This window comes from Lepidochelys kempii, chromosome 24, assembly GCF_965140265.1.
Source record: "Lepidochelys kempii isolate rLepKem1 chromosome 24, rLepKem1.hap2, whole genome shotgun sequence".
Classification (NCBI taxonomy): domain Eukaryota; kingdom Metazoa; phylum Chordata; order Testudines; family Cheloniidae; genus Lepidochelys; species Lepidochelys kempii.
Genome location: NC_133279.1, coordinates 6819578 through 6840436, shown reverse-complemented (window position 1 = coordinate 6840436; position 20859 = coordinate 6819578). Strand labels below are relative to the sequence as shown.

The 20859-nt window shown below is 55.0% G+C and overlaps 1 protein-coding gene across 6 annotated transcripts; it reads right to left on the bottom strand.

Moving 5' to 3' along the window:
• Positions 1-265: 265 nt before the first annotated feature.
• CIART (circadian associated repressor of transcription) lies at positions 266-19894 on the bottom strand. Of its 6 annotated transcripts, XM_073322660.1 has the most exons (7): positions 19749-19894; positions 13953-14129; positions 5084-5641; positions 4168-4243; positions 2533-2611; positions 1564-1687; positions 266-1043 (listed from the first exon to the last, which is right to left on the bottom strand). In XM_073322660.1, the coding sequence occupies exons 3-7, from the start codon at positions 5627-5629 to the stop codon at positions 432-434; spliced, it is 1437 nt and encodes a 478-aa protein (XP_073178761.1). In that variant the 5' UTR covers positions 5630-5641; positions 13953-14129; positions 19749-19894; the 3' UTR covers positions 266-431. The 6 variants fall into 6 exon arrangements, with proteins under 6 accessions (XP_073178761.1, XP_073178765.1, XP_073178763.1 ...); XM_073322664.1 differs by lacking the exon at positions 13953-14129; XM_073322662.1 differs by lacking the exon at positions 19749-19894 and having other exon boundaries at positions 13953-14534.
• Between the last annotated feature and the right edge of the window lie 965 nt (positions 19895-20859).

Sequence of the window (20859 nt, the reverse complement as noted above, 5' to 3'; positions counted from 1 at the left end):
TGTCTCACAGCCATGGGTGTGAGAATTGAAATTAGAACCCAGGAATTCTGGGCTCTCAGTCCTATGCCCAAAATATACATGACAATTTATCTACCTCCCAGGGGAGGTTGTGAGTCTTAGTTCACATTGACCTGAAAAGCTCTAGAGAAGCACAAAGCATTAGTGCTACATGACTGACAAGGGGATTAATGGAGGGGCGGGCAGGGGAAATGTATTTCCACCGTACAGCATTTATCAAAAAAGATCACATTCGTCTGGAAACTGCTCTGATTTAAACCTTTTAATAACATTAATTATTTTCCTCCTGGACGTATGCCAGACTTTTACACAGGCGTGAAATGTTTTACTTAAAAAAACAAACAAACAAAAAAAGGCAGAAATAAAAAAAGAAATAAAATTCACACATTTTGGGAAGTGCCTCGAGCCGAGCATCAAGAGGAATACACGGGTCCTTTCCTAGCCAGCAGTTCTGACTCCCGATTCCCAGTCCAAGCAGCTGCTGGCTTGGGTTCCTTGCTGGAGGTGGGCAAGTGAGGCAAAGATCTGGAGTGGCTGCTTGGATGCTGGCTAAGCACGTAGCTCCCTGCTGCCATGGCCCCGGGAAGACTCTGGCATCTCGGCGGGTCTCCCATACCTGGAGGTTGCTTGGGGTGGCAGTAGGCAGGCGAGCTCTTGTCGGGAGTGACGGACGTGGAGCGGAAGAAGGGTGCAGGGGCCATCAGGTTGTTGTGGAGGAAGAGAATGACCCCGCACGCGTTTGGTCCGAGCAGGGCCTGGCTGAAAGCAGCATTCAAGTGCCCTATGTTCGCCAGCCCCAGGGGCGGGTTGCAGATGGGCGAGGTGTGCATCCAGGTTAAGTTCATGGCAGACCAGTCGGCCAGAAAGCAGGCCTGCTCCCTCCACACCGCACTGGCTTTGCCATTAGCTGCGGCCGGGTCCGTGAGGTGCACCTTCTCCACGGCGGGCCTTTGGGCGGAGTCTTCGCTGGGCACCGCGGGCTTTCCTTCATGGCTGTCCACTGCTGAAGGCTTGGGATGGGACTGCTGGAGGAGAGGGGAGAGAGGGGGGCACCTTAGGCTGGGACAGCGTCGACTTTCAAGAGCCTCGGCTGCTACAGCCAATATGGCCGACCTGCCAGAGCTCCCAGCAAGGCTGACAGATGTGTCAAGAGCAGGCGAGGAGGAACCCACAGCTCCCATGGGGAGATCACAGACAGACCTCTCAGCAACACGTGGCCCTCACTGACACCAGGCAAGCCCCTACAGGACCCACGTCACCCATGTCCTAAGTGCGGCATGTACCACAGAAGTTGCTCCCCACTAGCCAGCATCCTGCCTGCCACAGACCCAGCTCCGTCTCCATTCTGCTGGACTAAAGCTTTTACATGCTGCAGTTCTACTAGTAATTCCACCTCCCTTCCAAGGGACAGCTACCTCCACCCTGCCAAACAGCACATCGCTCGGACAAGGACAGGCCTAGAGGAGCCTCATCCGTGGGCCTTTAATCCATATACAGATGGAAGAGATTGGATAGTCCTGTTACCCAGCAAGGAAGTGCCCTTACCTTAGCTAGCTTGCATGCATGCTCTGCTGGTTTGGAATCAGGACAGGAGCTGTTCAAGGCGACATGAGGGAACCAAACTTTCAGCATCATTTCTACCTGCAGCAGGGTGCCCAAGTATCGCTCCCTGCAAGATGAGAAAAGAAACAGGAGGTTCCTCTCAAGCCAGGAGAGATCATTGTGCATCGTTTTACCCTGCTGAGCCCAGAGGGATCGGTCACAGCCTGGCGCCTCGCACGGGTATCACACAAGTAACATGAGACAGAAGAGATAGTCAGGCTCCCGCAGCAAGGAGACTGCCCTGTTATTCCGTATGGCTGCCTCTCTTTCAGAGAGAGAGAGAGAAAGAGGCCTCCAAAACAGGCCAAGTTCCCCCAACAAAAAGATGGGCCTCAACTTTTAAGATCTGGGCTTTGAATTTCAAGTTACAGAATAGCAGAAACTCAGTACTTTGATGCTCCCCTCCCCTTTGCCCAAAAGGAACGTCTCCCTCCCTCCCCAGAGCTTCCCTCTGCAACAGGATTAGAGATTTCAGCGAAGCAAAGGGACAAGGGTAGCAAGTAATTTGTGGCTTCAACGTGCACCAGGACTTGGCTCGATTTGAAGCCCAGGGGCATTTCCTAGGCTGCGTACGGCGGGGCAATCCAGCACTACCAGTCATAGGTGATTGCTGCCAGTGGGGGAATCAAACGCCAGGAGTTGCAGAGTGATATGAATCCAGCTGTTTCTCTACTGATGCCCAAGGCAGACCTCAGCCCCGGGGGTGTTTAACCTGGGGAGCCTGTGAGTCGAACTGTAAGCGAGCTGGGGTACCGACACTCTCAATGCAGCAGCCCAGGAGTTCAGTGGGAAGTTTGCTGATTCTGGAAACACTGGACAGAGTCTGTGCACTGTCTGGCTCCCCCTCCTGCAGCCAGTCGCACACCAACCTCTGCTGAGGTGTTATAATGATTTCGTGGAGGAGATGCTTACCCCATTTCTGGCTTTTGCAGGACTCCAACTATCCTCTGAATCCTGTCCATGGCCACACTCCGCTGGAAGCTGCTTAAACCTGGTGGGGGGGAGAAACACACCAAGGCCCAGCTATTAGTTTACAGACAAACCGAGCCAACTTTATTGTGCTAGGGAGCCTGGAGAGAAAGCAGTGGCTTGGGAAGCCAGCGCCAGGCTGATTCAGCCTCCACACTGTTCAGACTGATTACCCAGGGGAGATTATGGAGAGATCACGCCAATTACATGCAACATGGACAGACGCAAGAACCTAGCCCTCAGATTAGCTGGAGGAAAAGGCCAGCACAATGCGGGGAGGAGGGAGGGTTGAGGGGGGGTTTGAGACACTCATGTCTTTGCCCTCCCACTGCAGATACAGTGAATTGCAGCCTCTGCTCCTTGCAGCGGGGGCTGTCGTACTAGGAGAAATCACCCCCGTAATGCAGCCAGCATGGGAAAGGCTTGTATGCTGGAGAAGCAGGTGCCCCCGGGGCTCTATTAGCACCATGTGATGACTTTCTGAAGGGCAGGTATCACGCCTCACCAGCTGCCTTCTTGCACGTTATTCCGAGCCATAATCATTTCTTCACAGCCAAGAGCGGGCGTGACACAAGCAGGCAGCGAGACACGTGTCTGGCTGATGGAAACTTGCACGCACAGAGACACGTGTAAACAGCACGCTGAGAGAGAAAGGAGAGCAGGCTCACAGGGCCGACGGGGCGCGTCAATGAAAGACTTCTCTTTCATATTTCCAACAGCGTGTTATCAGGGCAGGAAAGCAGCGCTACAAAGAGCAAGCAGCTCCCTGGGAATTTCTCAGCTCACGCTGCGATCAATACAGCTCACAATGGCCTTCTTTACTAGGCAATTTAGCACAGTCAACCAAGGGGCAGAAATTAAGATCAGGGCTCAAGAGAGAGCTATAAACAGAAAGAAGGAATTTAGGGAAGAATATCTTGTAAGGGGAATAAGCTAGTGCCAAATGACTACACATTAGACCACATCTGGCACTACAATTTTTTTCAGGAGCAGAGGAATGAGGGGAAAACAAAGAACGTTGGGTACCTAACACACAAGTCTCTTAAGTACCGAGCAATGGTAAAGCACCCTTATCTAGTATCCTAGAACGTACAGGATCTCAGAGCTGTGACACCCACTAGATCCTCAAATCCCTTCCCATTCCAGGGCAGGGCAACCTCCTGCTAGCAGATTAATCAGATTAATACGTAAACACAACAAGTGATTGAGCCATAGGGCCAACATGATGAAATAGCAGCCCCACGCTAGGAAAAAGAAGTCAGAGGGATTGTGCCAGATCCTCAGCACAGATCTGCTGACTTCAGCGGAGTGACATTGATTTATACCAGCCGGGGATCTGGCCCATTTTCTCAACGGCATTCAGGCTGAAAGATCCTGACTACTTACGTAGCGCTTTACAAGCATCAATGAAGGGCCAGATTCTGAATGCCATTCCAGCAAAAGGCCCGGAGATGGCCACTGGCCTCTGATTTAGGAATCAGAAGGGGGAGAGAGGGGAAATAATTCCCTGCAGTTTAATAGCCACGTGGCGGCGTCAGACCCCTCTGGTGAGGGACAAGCATGAGGAACGGCATTTACCTCGCTCATAGCGACCTTTCTTCAGCCCATTCAGAAGCTCCGTGAGAGGCCTGATGAAGCCTTGGAGTTCCCGGCACTGCAGAGAAGGAGCACAAAAAGTGAGCCAGCCCGTCTGGGACAATCCCCCTTCTGGGCTTCCTCCAACCCATCCGCACAAGCCTCTCCCCAGCGCATCCCTAGGGCTGGTTTTGCATCTAATGCAGGACCCCTGTGCAGCTTTGCTGGGCAGCAAGGTGTGAATACAACGAGGTGGGCTCTAAAGCACTCGCTTTAATCCCCAGTAATCCACTTATTTCATGACCCTCCCCAGACTGTAAGCTTCTGGGAGCAGAGAGAGTCTTTGTTCTGGGTCTGCACAGCACCTAGCACCACAGGGCCCTGGTCCACGACTGGGGCTCCTACACATTGCTGCAGTATGAATACTTAACGCCACTAATCCTGAAGGGCTCATGGTGCTAATGCAAGTGACCCCAAGAATTCCAATTCCCATCCCTTCACCATTACGACGAAGCTGACCACTCGTTTTCCTTCCCCATGCTAGTCCTTCCCCACTGCCCTCAATTTTTTTCAGTCCATAGGGTGCCCAGCTCACATCTCAGTCTGCACTGGCCACAGCACATGGGAAACTGAGGCACGATCACCCTGACACTAATAACGCAGACGGCTAGATGTCCAGCAGGCTCACACCATGTATTCCACCCACCAGCTTCAGCGTCTACAGGGCCTTGGCTATTTGGTGGGATCAAAGGTGCAAAGAGGGCGAGGCTTTGCCAATGGCATTGGTGCATCAAGCCGGCAGGTGAGGAATCCCAGCCTGGATCAGGCCTCCTGTCCCATTTGATCGCACACTTCACCCCTTCCCAAGTAACTCCCTCCCTGCTGACACCCGCTTCCCTGGATATTCTCATAGACTCACCTTCTGGGCAAATAACCGGTCGCCGTCGGTCAAGGGCAACGTCGGAGCTTCCCTCATCTCCGTTTCCCCATTCCTTTGCCTTTTCATCCCGTGGGCAGCGGGCTTTTCAGCATACTCGGGGTATTCCCTCTCCCCTGCAGGATGGATCAGACGCTTCCGTCCGCTCTCCACCCTCTTCTGGCTCAGAGTCCTCCCGGCCAGGCTGCCATCCCCATCCATCAAACAAGCGTAGGCCGAGGGGTATCTGCCTTCCAACGCCCTGGGAAACCGGCCGCACTGACTCGAAGGCCGTTGCCTAGCAGAGCTCTGCAAAGTGGGTTTCACTGTCCTGCGTTTGCAGTCCCGGCCCGGCAGGCTGGGGCTAGTCCATGCCGACTTGGGAGAAAAGAGAATCCTTTCCCCTCCGGAGTGGGTGTCCTTCTCCACCTCGCTCTCGCTGTCCGACAGGAAAACGCCGAAGTCGTAACACTTGTCCTCTTCGTCGCTGGCAGCACTGTCGACCGAATACAGAGACTCGCAGGACGACATGCTGTTGGGGGACTCCATGACTGCGGGAACCTGTCATGGACCAAAAACGGGCAAACAAATGAAGACGCTGCCAGTAACAGCAACAAAGGATGCCTTAGAGATCCTACCGTTTGCCTCCCGGGCATCCCCAGACCCAAGAGCCCAGGGTCTCTTAGCACGGCTGCTGACCCGCGTTTATAAAAGGAGGCTTTAGAATAATTTCTTCGAGGACAGCTAAAAATCAAGGCCTCCTCTGGTTTACTGGGGGGAGGTGGCTGAACACAAAGGGGTAAAGACAACGGGAGCCAAATGGACCCTGTGCAGTTGCAGTTCCTGGATAGAGCTTGCCAGCAGAAGCTGTTCCAGATGCGACCAATCTGTTCCCATCAGCGGCTGCACTGCGACAAGGCACCCATTGGGTTTCATTGTCAGGGGCAGCTGAAGGGTCCACAGAGCAGCCCTGCAGCGGGTGGGTGCACAAGTCAGCTCCCAGACACTTGATGGGAGCGGGAGGAGGAGTGACAAGCATGGGGCCCGAACTAGTGAGTGGGGGAGGGTGTAAAGTTTACAACGACAGGCTTCCCTTGCCGCCATCGGTGGCATTACTCCATGCAGAAGCATTACAGGATACGGACAACAAAATATCCTAGCAACCTCATTGCCACGGACACAGGGAGTTTCAAAATCAGTTGGGAAAAAGCTACGTTTCCTGCCTGGTTTTACAGCACAGTCTGCTAAATATTAAGAAGGGGAAAACACAATTCTTATGTGTATTAAGGCAGCACTAGGAACCCTACTCAGGGATCAGGACCTTCCCCACTGGGGAAGGGAGAGGGGTTGCTTCCACTTGGACAAAGAGAAACATATAACTTGGCGTTTCATTTTCTGGCTCACATGTACAGGTGCTGCAAGGTTTGGTTTGCAAACACAGCAGGGGAAAGGTTTCAAACAAAACAAAAACTGGCATTAAATACACACACACACACAAATCCATGGGGACATTCTGATCAGTCTTAGTTTCTTAGTAAGATCTCTTTTCTGCAGAACCTAAATTGACCCGTTAAACCACTTCTGTGGTGCATCGAGAAAATGTTTATGCAGCGAAAATGTTAGCAACCTCAGGGTACAAAAGTGACCACTAACAACGTAATACTAGAGTGGTATTAGTCCGTGTCCTTTCGATTTGGACTGGTATAAAATGAACAGCTCATAAGTCAATATACTAAATACAAGTGCTCACCAGACAGGAAACAAGTGAATTAAAAAAAATCAGAGAATGTTGGAGCTGTGCAATGCAAGAGTTTGACCCGGCAGGTAAAATAAGCAGAGGACAAACTACACATCTAAACGATAGAAGGTTTCTCCAATACATTAAGAGATAAGAGCAGGGTGTGCCCGTCTGATTAGAAAGGGACTGTCTGGCTGACTCAATGCAGTCAGCACCTACAGCCTCTGTAACAGAGCACTGGTCCCAGCTACTGGGTGACATCGGATCATAAACTTAGGGAAGGCAGGGCTCCAGCCTTCCCACCTTCCCATCACTGCAGGCAGACAAAAAATCTGTAACCCCTTCCTCCATGGCGAGGCAGACAAAGATGAGAAGCTTCTACGCTTTATTCTCCTGCTCTGTTTTAGACAGATGCCAACTGCCAACTCACAGCAGCTACCCCGCTGCCAGCCAAACGGCTGGCGAGAAATCCACAAGCCCCAAATGAGAAATGTGGCCTTTCACCCGTAAATTGGCCAACAGAGAGTAGCAGGCAGGGAGAAATCCTGGAGAGGCTGTTCTAAGGGCATGCTTCACAGAGCCAATGTCACAAAACAGACACAAGCGGCTTCCACCCCCAAAGATCCCAAACCACACACAAGATGCGCAGCATCGCTAAGTTCTCTGCCATCCTGCACCCACTTCCTAGGAGCAGAAGGGATCAACACACTCACCACCCCCACCTGCCTTTCCACACATGGCACGCCCTGCGCACACACACACAGGTGGGATTTTTGGTATACACAGGTCTTGTTGTTTTTTAGGTCTAGCCCAACGCACCGACACAGGTAGCCCTCCGGGACTCGATAAACGGACGTGTCTGAACACGCCTGGGTGTTTCCTGGCTTTCCTACAGAACGTGCCCTTCTCCCTCTACCCCATGTCTCTTCCCAAAGTAGTCACCCCCTGGTGCCACGCGCCAGCCCTGGCAGCACCCCTGCTTCGAGGAAACCAGTTACGCTGGTGCTACAAGACCCAGCAGCCCCTTCCAGTCCCTTTGCTAAAGAAACCAACCTGTTATACTTGGAACTCAGTAGGAGATCTCCTTCCTCCCCAGCAAACGTCCTTCCACTAAACCCGCCCAGGGTCACCACCCTGAGAACCTGAGTCGTTCCTCCTTCCCTTCACCCAGTACAGGATCCGGAGCCTAGCCAGCACCTTGCCTGCAACGCAGCCAGCCGCCACCGCACGTTGCTGACCTAGATTAAACACGCATCCGCGCCTCGACACCAAGAGTCGTGCTGTCTGGATGGCTGCTGCAATCAGGGACAGGGCTGTCCCCATTCCATGCGACACAATGAGCCATGCACACTGGTCGAATTCTCTCACACAGCCCCGGCCTCCCCTTCGGAAAGCAGGCACACTCTCTCCCTGGCCCTTCCCTCTCCAACACCCCCCCCCCCGCATGCCCCTCCTGCCATTCACGCACTAACCCCAGCGCACACACTATTCACATGTCACACACGCAAGTCACTGCCATTCACACCCTGCCCCTCCATGCCATTCATACACACGCAGCCCTCGCATCCCTGATGCGGAGCCCCCTGCATGCACACCCTCCATATCCCCCCTCCCTTCCACTCAGGTCACCACCGTTCAGACACGGGGCAGATTAATCCCTTCCCTACCCCGTTGCGCTAAACCCCTTGCATGCTCCCAGGGGTCAGGTTTCCTCCCGGGATTGGTGAGGAGCCACAATGCTGGCCCTCGGGATCTGGACCGGACTCCTCTGTGCCCGGGGACAATGCTGGGATCCAGACACTCTACAGAAAAGCACGGGGGCCGGGGGGGAGAAGGAGGTGTCTGGATCCTCACATTCTGGTAGGAAAAGAGAATCCTCCCGGGGGGGTGCACACACGGGGGAGACGACGGACCGATCCTCCAAAGGGCGCAGGGTCCCTTCCCCTGATCCTGGCTGGGGGGACGGAGGGGAGGGGTCCGGGTCCAGCGGGTTCCAGGCTGGGTGGAGAAAGACCCTGGACTCAATCCCTGATGCTGGCAGGTCACAGGCCAGGGCTGGGGGGGCGCGATCCCTTATGCCAGTAGGTCACGGGCTGGGGGAGGGGCCCTGGATCCGATCCCTGACGCCAACAGGTCACAGGCTGAGGGGGTGGAGGGAGGAGCCCGATCCCTGATGCCAACGGGTCCCAGGCTGGAGGGAGCGGAGGGGGGAGCCTGATCCCCGATGCCGGCGGGCCCCAGGCTGGAGGGGGCGGAGGGAGGAGCCCGATCCCCGATGCCGGCGGGCCCCAGGCTGGAGGGGGCGGAGGGAGGAGCCCGATCCCCGATGCCGGCGGGCCCCAGGCTGGAGGGGGCGGAGGGAGGAGCCCGATCCCCGATGCCGGCGGGCCCCAGGCTGGAGGGGGCGGAGGGGGGGGGCTCCCGATCCCCGAAGCCGGCGGGCCCCAGGCTGGAGGGGGCGGAGGGGGGGGGGCTCCCGATCCCCGAAGCCGGCGGGCCCCAGGCTGGAGGGGGCGGAGGGGGGGGGGCTCCCGATCCCCGAAGCCGGCGGGCCCCAGGCTGGAGGGGGCGGAGAGGGGGGACTCCCGATCCCCGAAGCCGGCGGGCCCCAGGCTGGAGGGGGCGGAGAGGGGGGGCTCCCGATCCCCGAAGCCGGCGGGCCCCAGGCTGGAGGGGGCGGAGAGGGGGGGCTCCCGATCCCCGATGCCGGCGAGTCCCAGGCTGGAGGGGGCGGAGAGGGAGGGCCCCGATCCCCGATGCCGGCGGGTCCCAGGCTGGAGGGGGCGGAGAGGGGGGGCTCCCGATCCCCGATGCCGGCGAGTCCCAGGCTGGAGGGGGCGGAGAGGGGGGGCTCCCGATCCCCGATGCCGGCGAGTCCCAGGCTGGAGGGGGCGGAGAGGGGGGGCTCCCGATCCCCGATGCCGGCGGGTCCCAGGCTGGAGGGGGCGGAGAGGGGGGGCTCCCGATCCCCGATGCCGGCGGGTCCCAGGCTGGAGGGGGCGGAGAGGGGGGGCTCCCGATCCCCGATGCCGGCGAGTCCCAGGCTGGAGGGGGCGGAGAGGGGGGGCTCCCGATCCCCGATGCCGGCGAGTCCCAGGCTGGAGGGGGCGGAGAGGGAGGGCCCCGATCCCCGATGCCGGCGGGTCCCAGGCTGGAGGGGGCGGAGAGGGAGGGCCCCGATCCCCGATGCCGGAGGGTCCCAGGCTGGAGGGGGCGGAGAGGGAGGGCCCCGATCCCCGATGCCGGCGGGTCCCAGGCTGGAGGGGGCGGAGAGGGAGGGCCCCGATCCCCGATGCCGGCGGGTCCCAGGCTGGAGGGGGCGGAGAGGGAGGGCCCCGATCCCCGAGGGTCCCAGGCTCGGGCGGGGGAAGGGGGGCCCGATCCCCGACGCCGGCGGGTCCCAGGCTCGGGCGGGGGAAGGGGGGCCCGATCCCCGACGCCGGCGGGTCCCAGGCTCGGGCGGGGGAAGGGGGGCCCGATCCCCGACGCCGGCGGGTCCCAGGCTCGGGCGGGGGAAGGGGGGCCCGATCCCCGACGCCGGCGGGTCCCAGGCTCGGGCGGGGGAAGGGGGGCCCGATCCCCGACGCCGGCGGGTCCCAGGCTCGGGCGGGGGAAGGGGGGCCCGATCCCCGACGCCGGCGGGTCCCAGGCTCGGGCGGGGGAAGGGGGGCCCGATCCCCGACGCCGGCGGGTCCCAGGCTCGGGCGGGGGAAGGGGGGCCCGATCCCCGACGCCGGCGGGTCCCAGGCTCGGGCGGGGGAAGGGGGGCCCCGATCCCCGATGCCGGCGGGTCCCAGGCTCGGGCGGGGGAAGGGGGTCCCGATGCCGGCGGGTCCCAGGCTGGAGGGGGCGGAGAGGGAGGGCCCCGATGCCGGCGGGTCCCAGGCTGGAGGGGGCGGGGGAAGGGGGGCCCCGATCCCCGACGCGTCCCAGGCTCGGGCGGGGGAAGGGGGTCCCGATGCCCGCGGGTCCCAGGCTCGGGCGGGAGAGAAGGGGGCCCCGATCCCCGAGGGTCCCAGGCTGGTGTCCGCCCCGCAGTCCGGCTCCCAACTCCCTGCCCGGCCCCCTGGATCCCTGGGAACCTCCAGCTCCTCACCTGATCCCGTTCCCCACTCCGCTCCCTCTGGTCTGTCCCAGGGCGGCTCCGGCTCCGCTCCACACCCAGCCAGTCCCCGTCCCCGTCCGCGTCCCCGTCCCCAGCCTGGCGCCCGGTCCCCGCCCCCGGCTCAGTGCGGGCGCCACGCGGCCACGTGCGGCCCGGCACGTGCCTCCCTCCGGGCCCCGCCCGCCCCGCTCCCATTGGCTCCCCGAGCCCACCCCCGGGGCGCGGGCCACCGCCCTACAGCCACGCCCCCTGCCCCTCATTGGGGCTCGGCGGCTCCCCTGCAGCCCAATGCCGGGGCAGCGCTGAACCGATTGGCCGGGAGGGTGGGGCTCGAGGCCACGCCCCTACATGTGGCTGCGGGAGCTGGACGCAGGGGCCCGGGGGCGGGGCAATGGAGAAGGACACGCCCCCTTGTGTCAGCCTGCCGCATCGAAGGGGGCTGGGAAGGAGGGGGGGAAATGTGATGGGGGTTTCCGTAGAGGGCAATGGGGCAGAGATAGGGGACCCATAGAGGACAGTGGGGTAGAGGAGGACCCGGTGAAGGCAGAGGAGGAGTCCATAGGGGCTTGGGGGGAAGAGAAAGGGCAGGCCTGGAGGTCCACAGGGGGTTAGGGGGCAGAGGAGGTGGGGGAGGGGCTCAGAAGAGGAAGCAGCTGGAGGACATAGAGCGGGGCTGGAAGGACTGGGGAAACGCGGGGGGGGGGGGGCGCTGCAATCCCCAGCAGGGATAGGAGTGGCTTATGGCTGGGGAAACACAGTCAGTGGAGAGGCCAGGGGACACTGCAGGGAAGCAAGAGAAATGGGATGGGAGAAGTTGGTGGGTAGGCACAGGTGGGAGGGAGATGGGGAGGGGGTATGGCAGGGTATATACACAGCACAAGGGGCTGCTAAGGGGATAGCAGCAGGGACAGGGAGCATGAGGGGAAGGAGGCAGGTGGATGCGGGAAGAGAAGGGTAGAAAGGAAGAGAGCAAAAGAGATGGGGGAGGAGAGGGGTGGGAGCTGTGGAGAGGAACTGGGAGCTGGTTGCGGTGTTTAGATGCTGCTTGTAATTATTAGAACTGGGAGCACAGGCTGTTGGGAGTCTGAAAGGACAGGAAACAGGAAGGGGGGGGGGAGTTGAGGAGGTGGAGTGAGAGCTACCCAGGGTGCAGCAGCAGCTTGGTAAAGAGGTTTCCACTTCAAAAATAAAGTCCTGTTGAAGTTCGTTAGTACCTTGCCTGGTTGCTACAACACTGGTGAAGGCTTAACTTGCCCTGCAGCTGCCTCAGCCCCGTTCCCTGGGCCCGAGCCAGACACAGGGACCTATTTGCCTCAAAAGATGACGCTTCCCAAAGCCTCTTTGGTCTGATGGTTTTTTTAAATAAAAAATTATTCCTCTTGTACTTCTGCTGAGGTTGCGTGGGAAAGGTGGGTGCTGGCCAGGAGCCCAGCTCTGTCCCACTCGCAGCTCCAGCTCCACGAGGGGCTGGGCGCTGCAGACGCTATTGTCCTGGTAATGGGTCAGTAGGAATAAAGGGCACACAGCACTGCAATGGCTGGAGCCCTTAGTGCCCCAAAGCAGCAGTTTGTCTCTCTACATCAAAGCCCTTAAGCGCATGCTTTAGTCCCCTTGACTTCAGAGGACAGTTAAAGTTAACATACGTGCTTAAATGCTTTGCTGAATTAAGGCCTTAATGAGCATAACAAACCTTACTGTTGCATGCATGCTCATGACCTCCAGTGTCATGCCACTGTGACTGCATGCAGGGGCATATGGCCAACTTGTTTATGGCCCTGGGATGTGGCAAAAGCATCAGCAAAGTGGCTTTTGTTTTAAAGTGCTGTTATATGCTGTGGGGTGGCTGAGGTCTATTATTCTATGTTCCCTGCTGCTGACATCAGTATCAGTGGTGCACATAATGTAAAGGTGCTCTGTGATCTGTCACTGCCGATCTGTTCCGTCTGTACAGGCTGGGATATTCAGCACTTACTAAGCTGGCCTAAATGTCTATACCATGCTGTAGGGAATGATCCTGCATTGGAAGGGAGATAGTGCGTCCAGTTCCAACAGGCCTGTTCCCTCTCTGGGGTGAATTCCTGTTCGTGTTACCATCCAGTAATTTGTAATCAATTACTCCGTCCTCACTTTCCAGAGGGAGAAACTGAGCCAAAGAGTCAGGAAGTGACTTGCATCTCACCTCACAGTGAGCCAGTGGCAGATCTGGGAATAGAACCCAGGTGTCCTGCTTCTAGTCTCATTGCTCTAAAAACCAGACCTCACTTTCCTCCAGAGCTGGGAAGTAGAAGATGCCTGATGCTGTTAGGCCCTGATCCTGAGTGGATCCCTTGGCTGTTGCTGTATTATGAATGATTAATAATAAGCAGAATCCTGAAGTCCTGCACCTCAGTCAGTTTACAGTCCCTTAGTGACCAATGTAACAGCTCTCCAGCACTCAACCATAATTGGAAGGGGGAATTCATTTGTGTTTTGTAACTATCTTTAATTAAAGAACAATTCTAATAGGAAAATGGCTGTTTTTTCTCTCTGCACTGCGGATGGAAGTCCTTGTTTGATATTTATAAACTGAAATACATGCCTAAGTACAGTGCTGGGAAATCTGAACATTCTGGGCCTAAGTAGATTTCTTGGGCCAGATTCACTCTAGGGTGAATCTACTCACTTCTGTGGATTTACACCATGGATGAATTTGATGCTTTGATTAGTATGCATGCAGCCTCTTTGGAATAAGATTTATTCTCTGATTATTATTCTCTGTAAGTGTTTCAAACAGTCTACTATGTTTATCCAATGCAGACAAGAGTGTCAGCCTTGTTTAGGTCCTCAACAGAGATTTGCTTATGGAAACCAAAAAAAAAAGCGTGAGAAAGATATATGCTACAAAACTGAACATGAACAGAGATGTCGCTGTGATTTATTCAATGAGAGCTTGGTTCATTCCATGCTTCCCGGCCAGTGATGGCAGCCTTGTGCATTAGAGCCCAGCACTGAACCTGACTGCAAACAAAAAGTGGTATTGACCAGCCTACCTTTCCGGTCCAAAATGAGTGAAATGCAAACAGGAAACCACCTCATCAGTGCCGAAAACAAGCCGGATTTTCTTTCACCACTCTCTTAAGAATCTAAGATGGAGTCAGTAATAACACAGGCAAGGGTCTGATTCTGCTCCCCAGGGCACAGGTGTACATGAAGAACTTCATCCACTCCTATGTATATTACATCAGAGGAAAGCCAGTATGAATGAGGTTAAAATCTGAAACATTCACAATTTTTCTGTTACCTCGACAGCACCCCCGAAAACAAAACTGATTAAAATTAAAAGAAAAATAACAAATTAGAAAAGCTTTTCCATCTGTCTGATTTGATTTCTCTCTCACCCCCTCACCATATGAATCTGTCCATCCATCCATCCACATTCACACCCTTCTGTCTATCTATTAATCCATCGCCATACATACCCATCTATCTATCTAGATATCTTTCATACTGTGCCTATCACTGTGGTATCTGGTGCTGCTTATGTCTTTCTCCTGAGCATCTTGTAGGGCTGTGCAGAATCTAGCTGAGTTGACAAGTTTCAGAGTAACAGCCGTATTAGTCTGTATTCGCAAAAAGAAAAGGAGTACTTGTGGCACCTTAGAGACTAACCAATTTATTTGAGCATAAGCTTTCGTGAGCTACAGCTCACTTCATTGGATGCATACTGTGGAAAGTGTAGAAGAACTTTTTATACACATAAAGCATGAAAAAATACCTCCTCCCACTGGTTTATGAATGTTATAATTCTTGACATCTGATTTGTGTCCATTTATTCTTTTACGCAGAGACGGTCCAGTTTGACCAGTGTACATGGCAGAGGGGCATTGCTGGCACATGATGGCATATATCACATTGGTGGATGTGCAGGTGAACGAGCCTCTGGTAGTGTGGCTGATGTGATTAGGCCCTGTGATGGTGTCCCCTGAATAGATATGTGGGCACAGTTGGCAACGGGCTTTGTTGCAAGGATAGGTTCCTGGGATAGTGGTTCTTTGTGTGGTATGTGGTTGCTGGTGAGTATTTGCTTCAGGTTGGGGGGCTGTCTGTAGGCAAGGACTGGCCTGTCAAATCAGATGTCAAGAATTATAACTTTCATAAACCAGTCAGAGAACACTTCAATCTCTCTGGTCACTCGATTACAGACATGAAAGTTGCTATATTACAACAAAAAAACTTCAAATCCAGACTCCAGCGAGAAACTGTTGAATTGGAATTCATTTGCAAATTGGATACAATTAACTTAGGCTTGAATAGAGACTGGGAGTGGCTAAGTCATTATGCAAGGTAACCTATTTCCCCTTGTTTTTTCCTACCCCCCTCCTCCTCAGACGTTCTTGTTAAACCCTGGATTTGTGCTGGAAATGGCCCACCTGATGATCACTTTAGATAAGCTATTACCAGCAGGAGTGTGGGGTGGGGGGAGGTATTTTTTCATGCTTTATGTGTATAAAAAGATCTTCTACACTTTCCACAGTGTGCATCCGATGCAGTGAGCTGTAGCTCACGAAAGCTTATGCTCAGATAAGTTGGTTAGTCTCTAAGGTGCCACAAGTCCTCCTTTTCTTTTAGCTGAGTTGAATGTCTCAATTTCTTTTTACTGGGCAAACTCAGCCTCCTCTCTGGGTGTCCAGCCCATTCCTTCTCAGTGGAACCGCAATTCTCTGGCGGCCTCCATGTTCAATATCCACTGGCAGTGCTGTGACTGCTCGTGGTCTGATGTCACCAATGCTCCATCCATGTCCAGAAAGCTGAAGAGAATGAAACCCCGGCCAATGACTTCTGCAGCTTGTGGCGTTACCGGAGGAGCAGGGTACAGCTTGTTCATTAGAGGGGAACTAACCCTGTGTTTTTTCTTATAACAGGGACTCTTGAGCACAAAACAGATTGCAGGCAAAATCTTAAACAGTGTCTCTGTGGAGCCATTTCCAAGCCTTGGACTTGAAATGTCTAACACAGGCCTGCAGCGAGGCTAGCTGCTATCAAGAGCAAGAGACAAGGTATCTCCTTGCAAACCATTTTCTGTTTATCGCAGATGAGACAAAGAACTGAGTTGATGGTCATAGACTATCAGGGTTGGAAAGGACCTCAGGAGGTCATCTAGTCTAACCCCCTGCTCAAAGCAGGTCCAATCCCCAATTTTTGCCCCAGATCCCTAAATGGCCTCCTCAAGGATTGAGCTCACAAGCCTGGGTTTAATCAGGCCAATGCTCAAACCACTGAGCTATCCCTCCCCCCAGTAGTCATTTGGCCATTAAAGAGTCTGACACCCTTTTAGCAAAGGAAAGGGTGTTCCCCTTGAGTACCCCCTGGTTAAGTCTCCCTGTGGATTCCGTCTGAGGGTATGGGGCTTTTCTTTACTTCCCAGCCCAAACTGTTGTGTAGCATGCTGTGCATTGGTAAAGTGGCGGTCTCTTTCCAAGGCCTGTGAGCGTGAGGGATCGTCCTTCAGGCCAGTCCTTGCTTACAGACAGCCCCCCAACCTGAAGCAAATACTCACCAGCAACCATACGCCACACAACAAAACCACTAACCCAGGAACCAAACCCTGCAACAAACCTTGGTGCCAACTCTGTCCACATAGCTATTCAAGGGACACCATCCACATCAGCCACACCACCAGGGACTTGTCCACCTGCACATCTACCAATGTGATATATGCCATCATGTGCCAGCAATGCCCCTCTGCCATGTACATTAGCCAAACTGGACAGTCTCTACTCAAAAGAATAAATGGACACAAATCTGACATCAGGAATTATAACATTCAAAAACCAGTAGGAGAACACTTCAACCTCTCTGGCCACTCAATAACAGACTTAAAAGTGGCAATTCTTCAACAAAAAAACTTCAAAAACAGACTCCAGCGAGAAACTGCCTAACTGGAATGAATTTGCAAACTAGACACCATCCCATTAGGCTTGAATAAAGACTGGGAGTGGGTGGGTCATTACAAAAACTAATTTCCCCCTACTGTTACTCACACCTTCTTGTCAACTGTTCGAAATGGGCCACCCTCATTACCACTACAATAGTGATTTTTCCTCCCTTGGTATCCTACTGTTAATTGAATTGTCTCGTTAGTACTAACCCCCCACTTGGTAAGGCAAGTCCCATTTTTTCATGTACTGTGTGTATATATACACACACACACCTGCTACTGTATTTTCCACTCCATGCATCTGATGAAGTGGGTTTTAGCCCACGAAAGCTTAGGCCCAAATCAATGTGTTAGTCTCTAAGGTGCCACAAGGACTCCTCGTGGTTTTTGCGGATACAGACTAACACGGCTGCCTCTCTGAAACCTGTCACCAAATAAATAATGTTGCCATTGCAGTTTTTGGTCAGCAAAGGGTTAACTAGACCACACCCAAGGAGACGTACGAATAGTTATAGAAGGGCACACTCTAAACAGGAAGAATTCCAGAGCGGGTATGTGGTCAGAGCAAGGGACTGGCTGTCAGGACTCCTGGATTCTATTCCCGGCAATGGAAGAGAGTGTAGACTACTGGTTAGAACAGGGGGAACTGTGAGTCAGGACTCCTGGGCCTTAGGCCTGGCTCTGCCCATGAACAGCTATATGACCTTGATAAAGTCTCATCAAGTCTTTGTGCCTCAGTTTCCCCACCCTATAAATTGAGTATATAATCAATGACCCCAAAGGAGTGAGGCAGGCTGGGAAGACAGGTTGATGCCTGCACAGCAACATGCCTGGCCAATGTGCTATATAAGTGCTGAGTATTATGAAACAGATCCACGTCAAAGCTGGCCGCATGAGAACTGGAGCAGTTCATAACACAGATGCTTCCTCTTGGGTCAGTGCAGTAGTTGCTTCTTGGCTTTAGCCCTCCCCTGCATTCCTGGGCAGAGGAACAAAGTTAGCGCAGCCCCATTGTTTGTAACGAAGGGAGCTGACTCTGCCCTAGGCACCACCAAGAATACTCCGCCTCTGACGCAGACAGGCCGGCTCCAGAGTGGGAAGAGGGTTCTGAGCCCCAGCAGCACACGGATGCCAGGAAAATCTGCACCAAGTGAGCAGTGCTGGGAACGTGCGCCGATCCCTCCTCGAGTCTGTTACATAAGGGGCAGTTGCGAGTTTAATCAAAAAATCTGAGAAGAGGACATAGCGTTCTCCCAGCTCTGTTGTCTCGGCCCCTCCCCAGCTGCTGGGAATAAGGTGGTTTAGTCAGCAGAGGCGTAAATACATAAACACAGAGCCAGGTTGGTGGCTGCTAGCCAACTGGGGGAAGAGCACGCCTGGCTAGGCTGCTGCGTCAGGAGAGCTGGCTCCTTTATGAGTGGGTGGCTTGCAGGGGCTGGGAACAGGACGCGGAGCCTGGGTGTCTCTTGGGGGCTGCTGGTTCTGATCCAGCCCAAGGCTTTGAGTCCCTGTTTGTCCTGCACCGCCCTGGAAGAATATTCAGGAAGCAACCTGGGTTCTTCCCCCCGAAAAATCCTGTCACTGATGCGATCAGTAGTGATCGGTAATTCAGTGGTCAGTCCCATCCAGCCCTCTGCTGGGGAACAGCCCCTGCCACCTCTCCACATGCATCTGATCTCTGCTGGAGAACACCCCCCACCCCCAGACATTTCTGCTGCCCTACCACAGGGTTGGGGTCCTTGCTGCCCTGTGTCACAGCCCCCTACTTCTGGCTGCGGGGGGTGGGGGAGGAATAAGTGGGAAGGAGAGGCAGAAAATAACTGGAGGGCTGCCCCAACCCAACTTCTAAAGTGTGGGGGTCACGGTAAGAGGGTTTGTAGCCCCCACCCTCCCAGAAGTGCCTGTCCTTTGCTTTCTTTTAGGCTCTCAGAGCCCTTTATGAACAGCAGCGAAACCTCTCAACAGTGGGTACTGTTCTCTGCTTTTACAAACTGGGGAAACCGAGGCACCGAGCCTTGCTAGGCTGATCCTGCACTTTTCACCCACCTAACTCCCATGGCACTAAATGAGGAGAGCAAGGGCTGCAGGACTTAGCAGCTTACTCAGGTCCCATGGAACCCAGGAGTCCTGACTCAGCCCTGTGTGTTAGTTACTAAAGGCCTGATTTTGCAGGCTCTCTCTGGCTGAGGTTCTTTTCTGGCCCCCTCACTGTAGTATTGGAGCACTTCACAATCGTTAAGGTATATCCTCACCACAGCCTGCGGGGCAGGGCAGGGCTATTATCCCCATTGTCCACGTGGGGAAAACTGAGGCATAGGGAGGCTAAGGGATTTGCCCAGGGTCACCCAGCCAGCCTGTGGCAGAGCAGGGACTTGAAACCAGGTCTCTCAACTTCTGCGCTGGTGCTCTGAGCACTGCACCAGCCCACGAGCACTGGCTGCTCCACTTCACTTCAGCTGACGTTTGGGGAGCTGAGCATCCCTCCTCAGGCCTGAATGATGGCTCCGCTAACCTGACCAGAGTTTCATGGAGTTTGCTGCAGATAAGTGTGGGGGTGTCTGTGCCCCAAGCCCCCAACAGTTAGTGGCGCCCCTCATCAGAGGTCCAATTGATGGTCAGATGAGCTTTGCTAGAGCAAAGGAAATTGCAGGGAAAAATCCCTTTCTTTTCCAGACACCGCAGGCGCCCGGGATCCCAATTCCCTCTCACCGGACGCCTTCCTTTACACCGAGCAGATCAGACTGGGAGGATTTTACACTTGCTTTGCACCCTCTGCACAGACCCCAGCCGAGTTAGACAAAGACCCCTGCCAGGAAAGGAATCAAAAGCAAACTGCCCCAGAAGGGATGAAAGGGTCAGATGCTTCTCCCAGCTGCCAGCCTGTCCCTAAGGATTCCTTCCCGGTTACCTCTCCATGCAGGGCTTGGGTGCCTCTTTCCCAACCCCTGAGTGGGGAAGCCGCTCCCCAGAGTCAGCGCTCCGCTCCGCTCCCACTTCCTGCAGCGCTTTCGGTGAGAAAACTCCAGGCAAGCTCAGGCCTGATGGGCTGAGGTGGCGATTGTCCCAGGGAGAAGGGCAGGAATCCCAGCAAAAAAGGGGGTGGGGGGAAGTGTCTAATGCCTGGGTGTTTTTTTTTTAAAGCAAACACTGACCAGATTTGTTCAAAGAAGACCTTTGCGGGAGGGGGAGGCAATGACAAGGCGCTCACATGGGCTGGCATGCGGCAGGGCTGTCAGCAGACAGCGTGAGTAACCAGAGAGCAAGCCTTGAATGGGCCCTCTCCCCCGCCCGATGGGCTGCGGGGCCCAATGGAGAAGCCTCCTCCAGCGGCGTGTGATTGGCAGATGGAGCGGCGTGCTCTCTCCCCCAGCCAGCCCAGCCTGCTGGTTACATAACAGAGAGCGAGAGCGCGAGCGTGGGTGCGCACGTGCACGCTTGGGCTCGCTCCCCGGCAGGTCTGAGCCACGCACATAGACTCCTAGGCTTTACGGCCAGAAGGCACCATCGTGATCATCTAGTCTGACCTCCTGTGCATGGCAGGCCGCAGAGCCTCCCCCACCCACTCCTGTAACAGACCCCTGGCCTCTGGCTGAGTCGCTGACGTCCTCAAATCACAGTTTAAAGACTTCAAGTGACAGAGAATCCACTGTGTTTAGCTCAGCCTGGGGCCTGCCCCCTCGCCCCTGCTGCAGTCGATCCTCACTGCCTGCGCGTCTCTGACGTCACCCCATGGGCGCTGGTGGGGGGTGGAGGGGTTCCCGGCTGCTGCAGGAGCAAGGGGCCAGGTCAAAGGCTGGGCGAGCCTGAGGGTGCCCCTGTCTGCCTAGGGGCCCTGGGTTTGGAAGGGGGAAGGTGGGAGCAAATCACGGCAGATCTGACAGATCCTGGATTAACTCGGCATTAGTGTGATAAGGGGATGTTCTGGGGACCGCCGTCCTTTATTCATGAAGGATCCGTGCTGTTATTCATTGTTATTCGTTGCATTATTATTATTTCCTTATGTGTCTGCTTAGCACTGA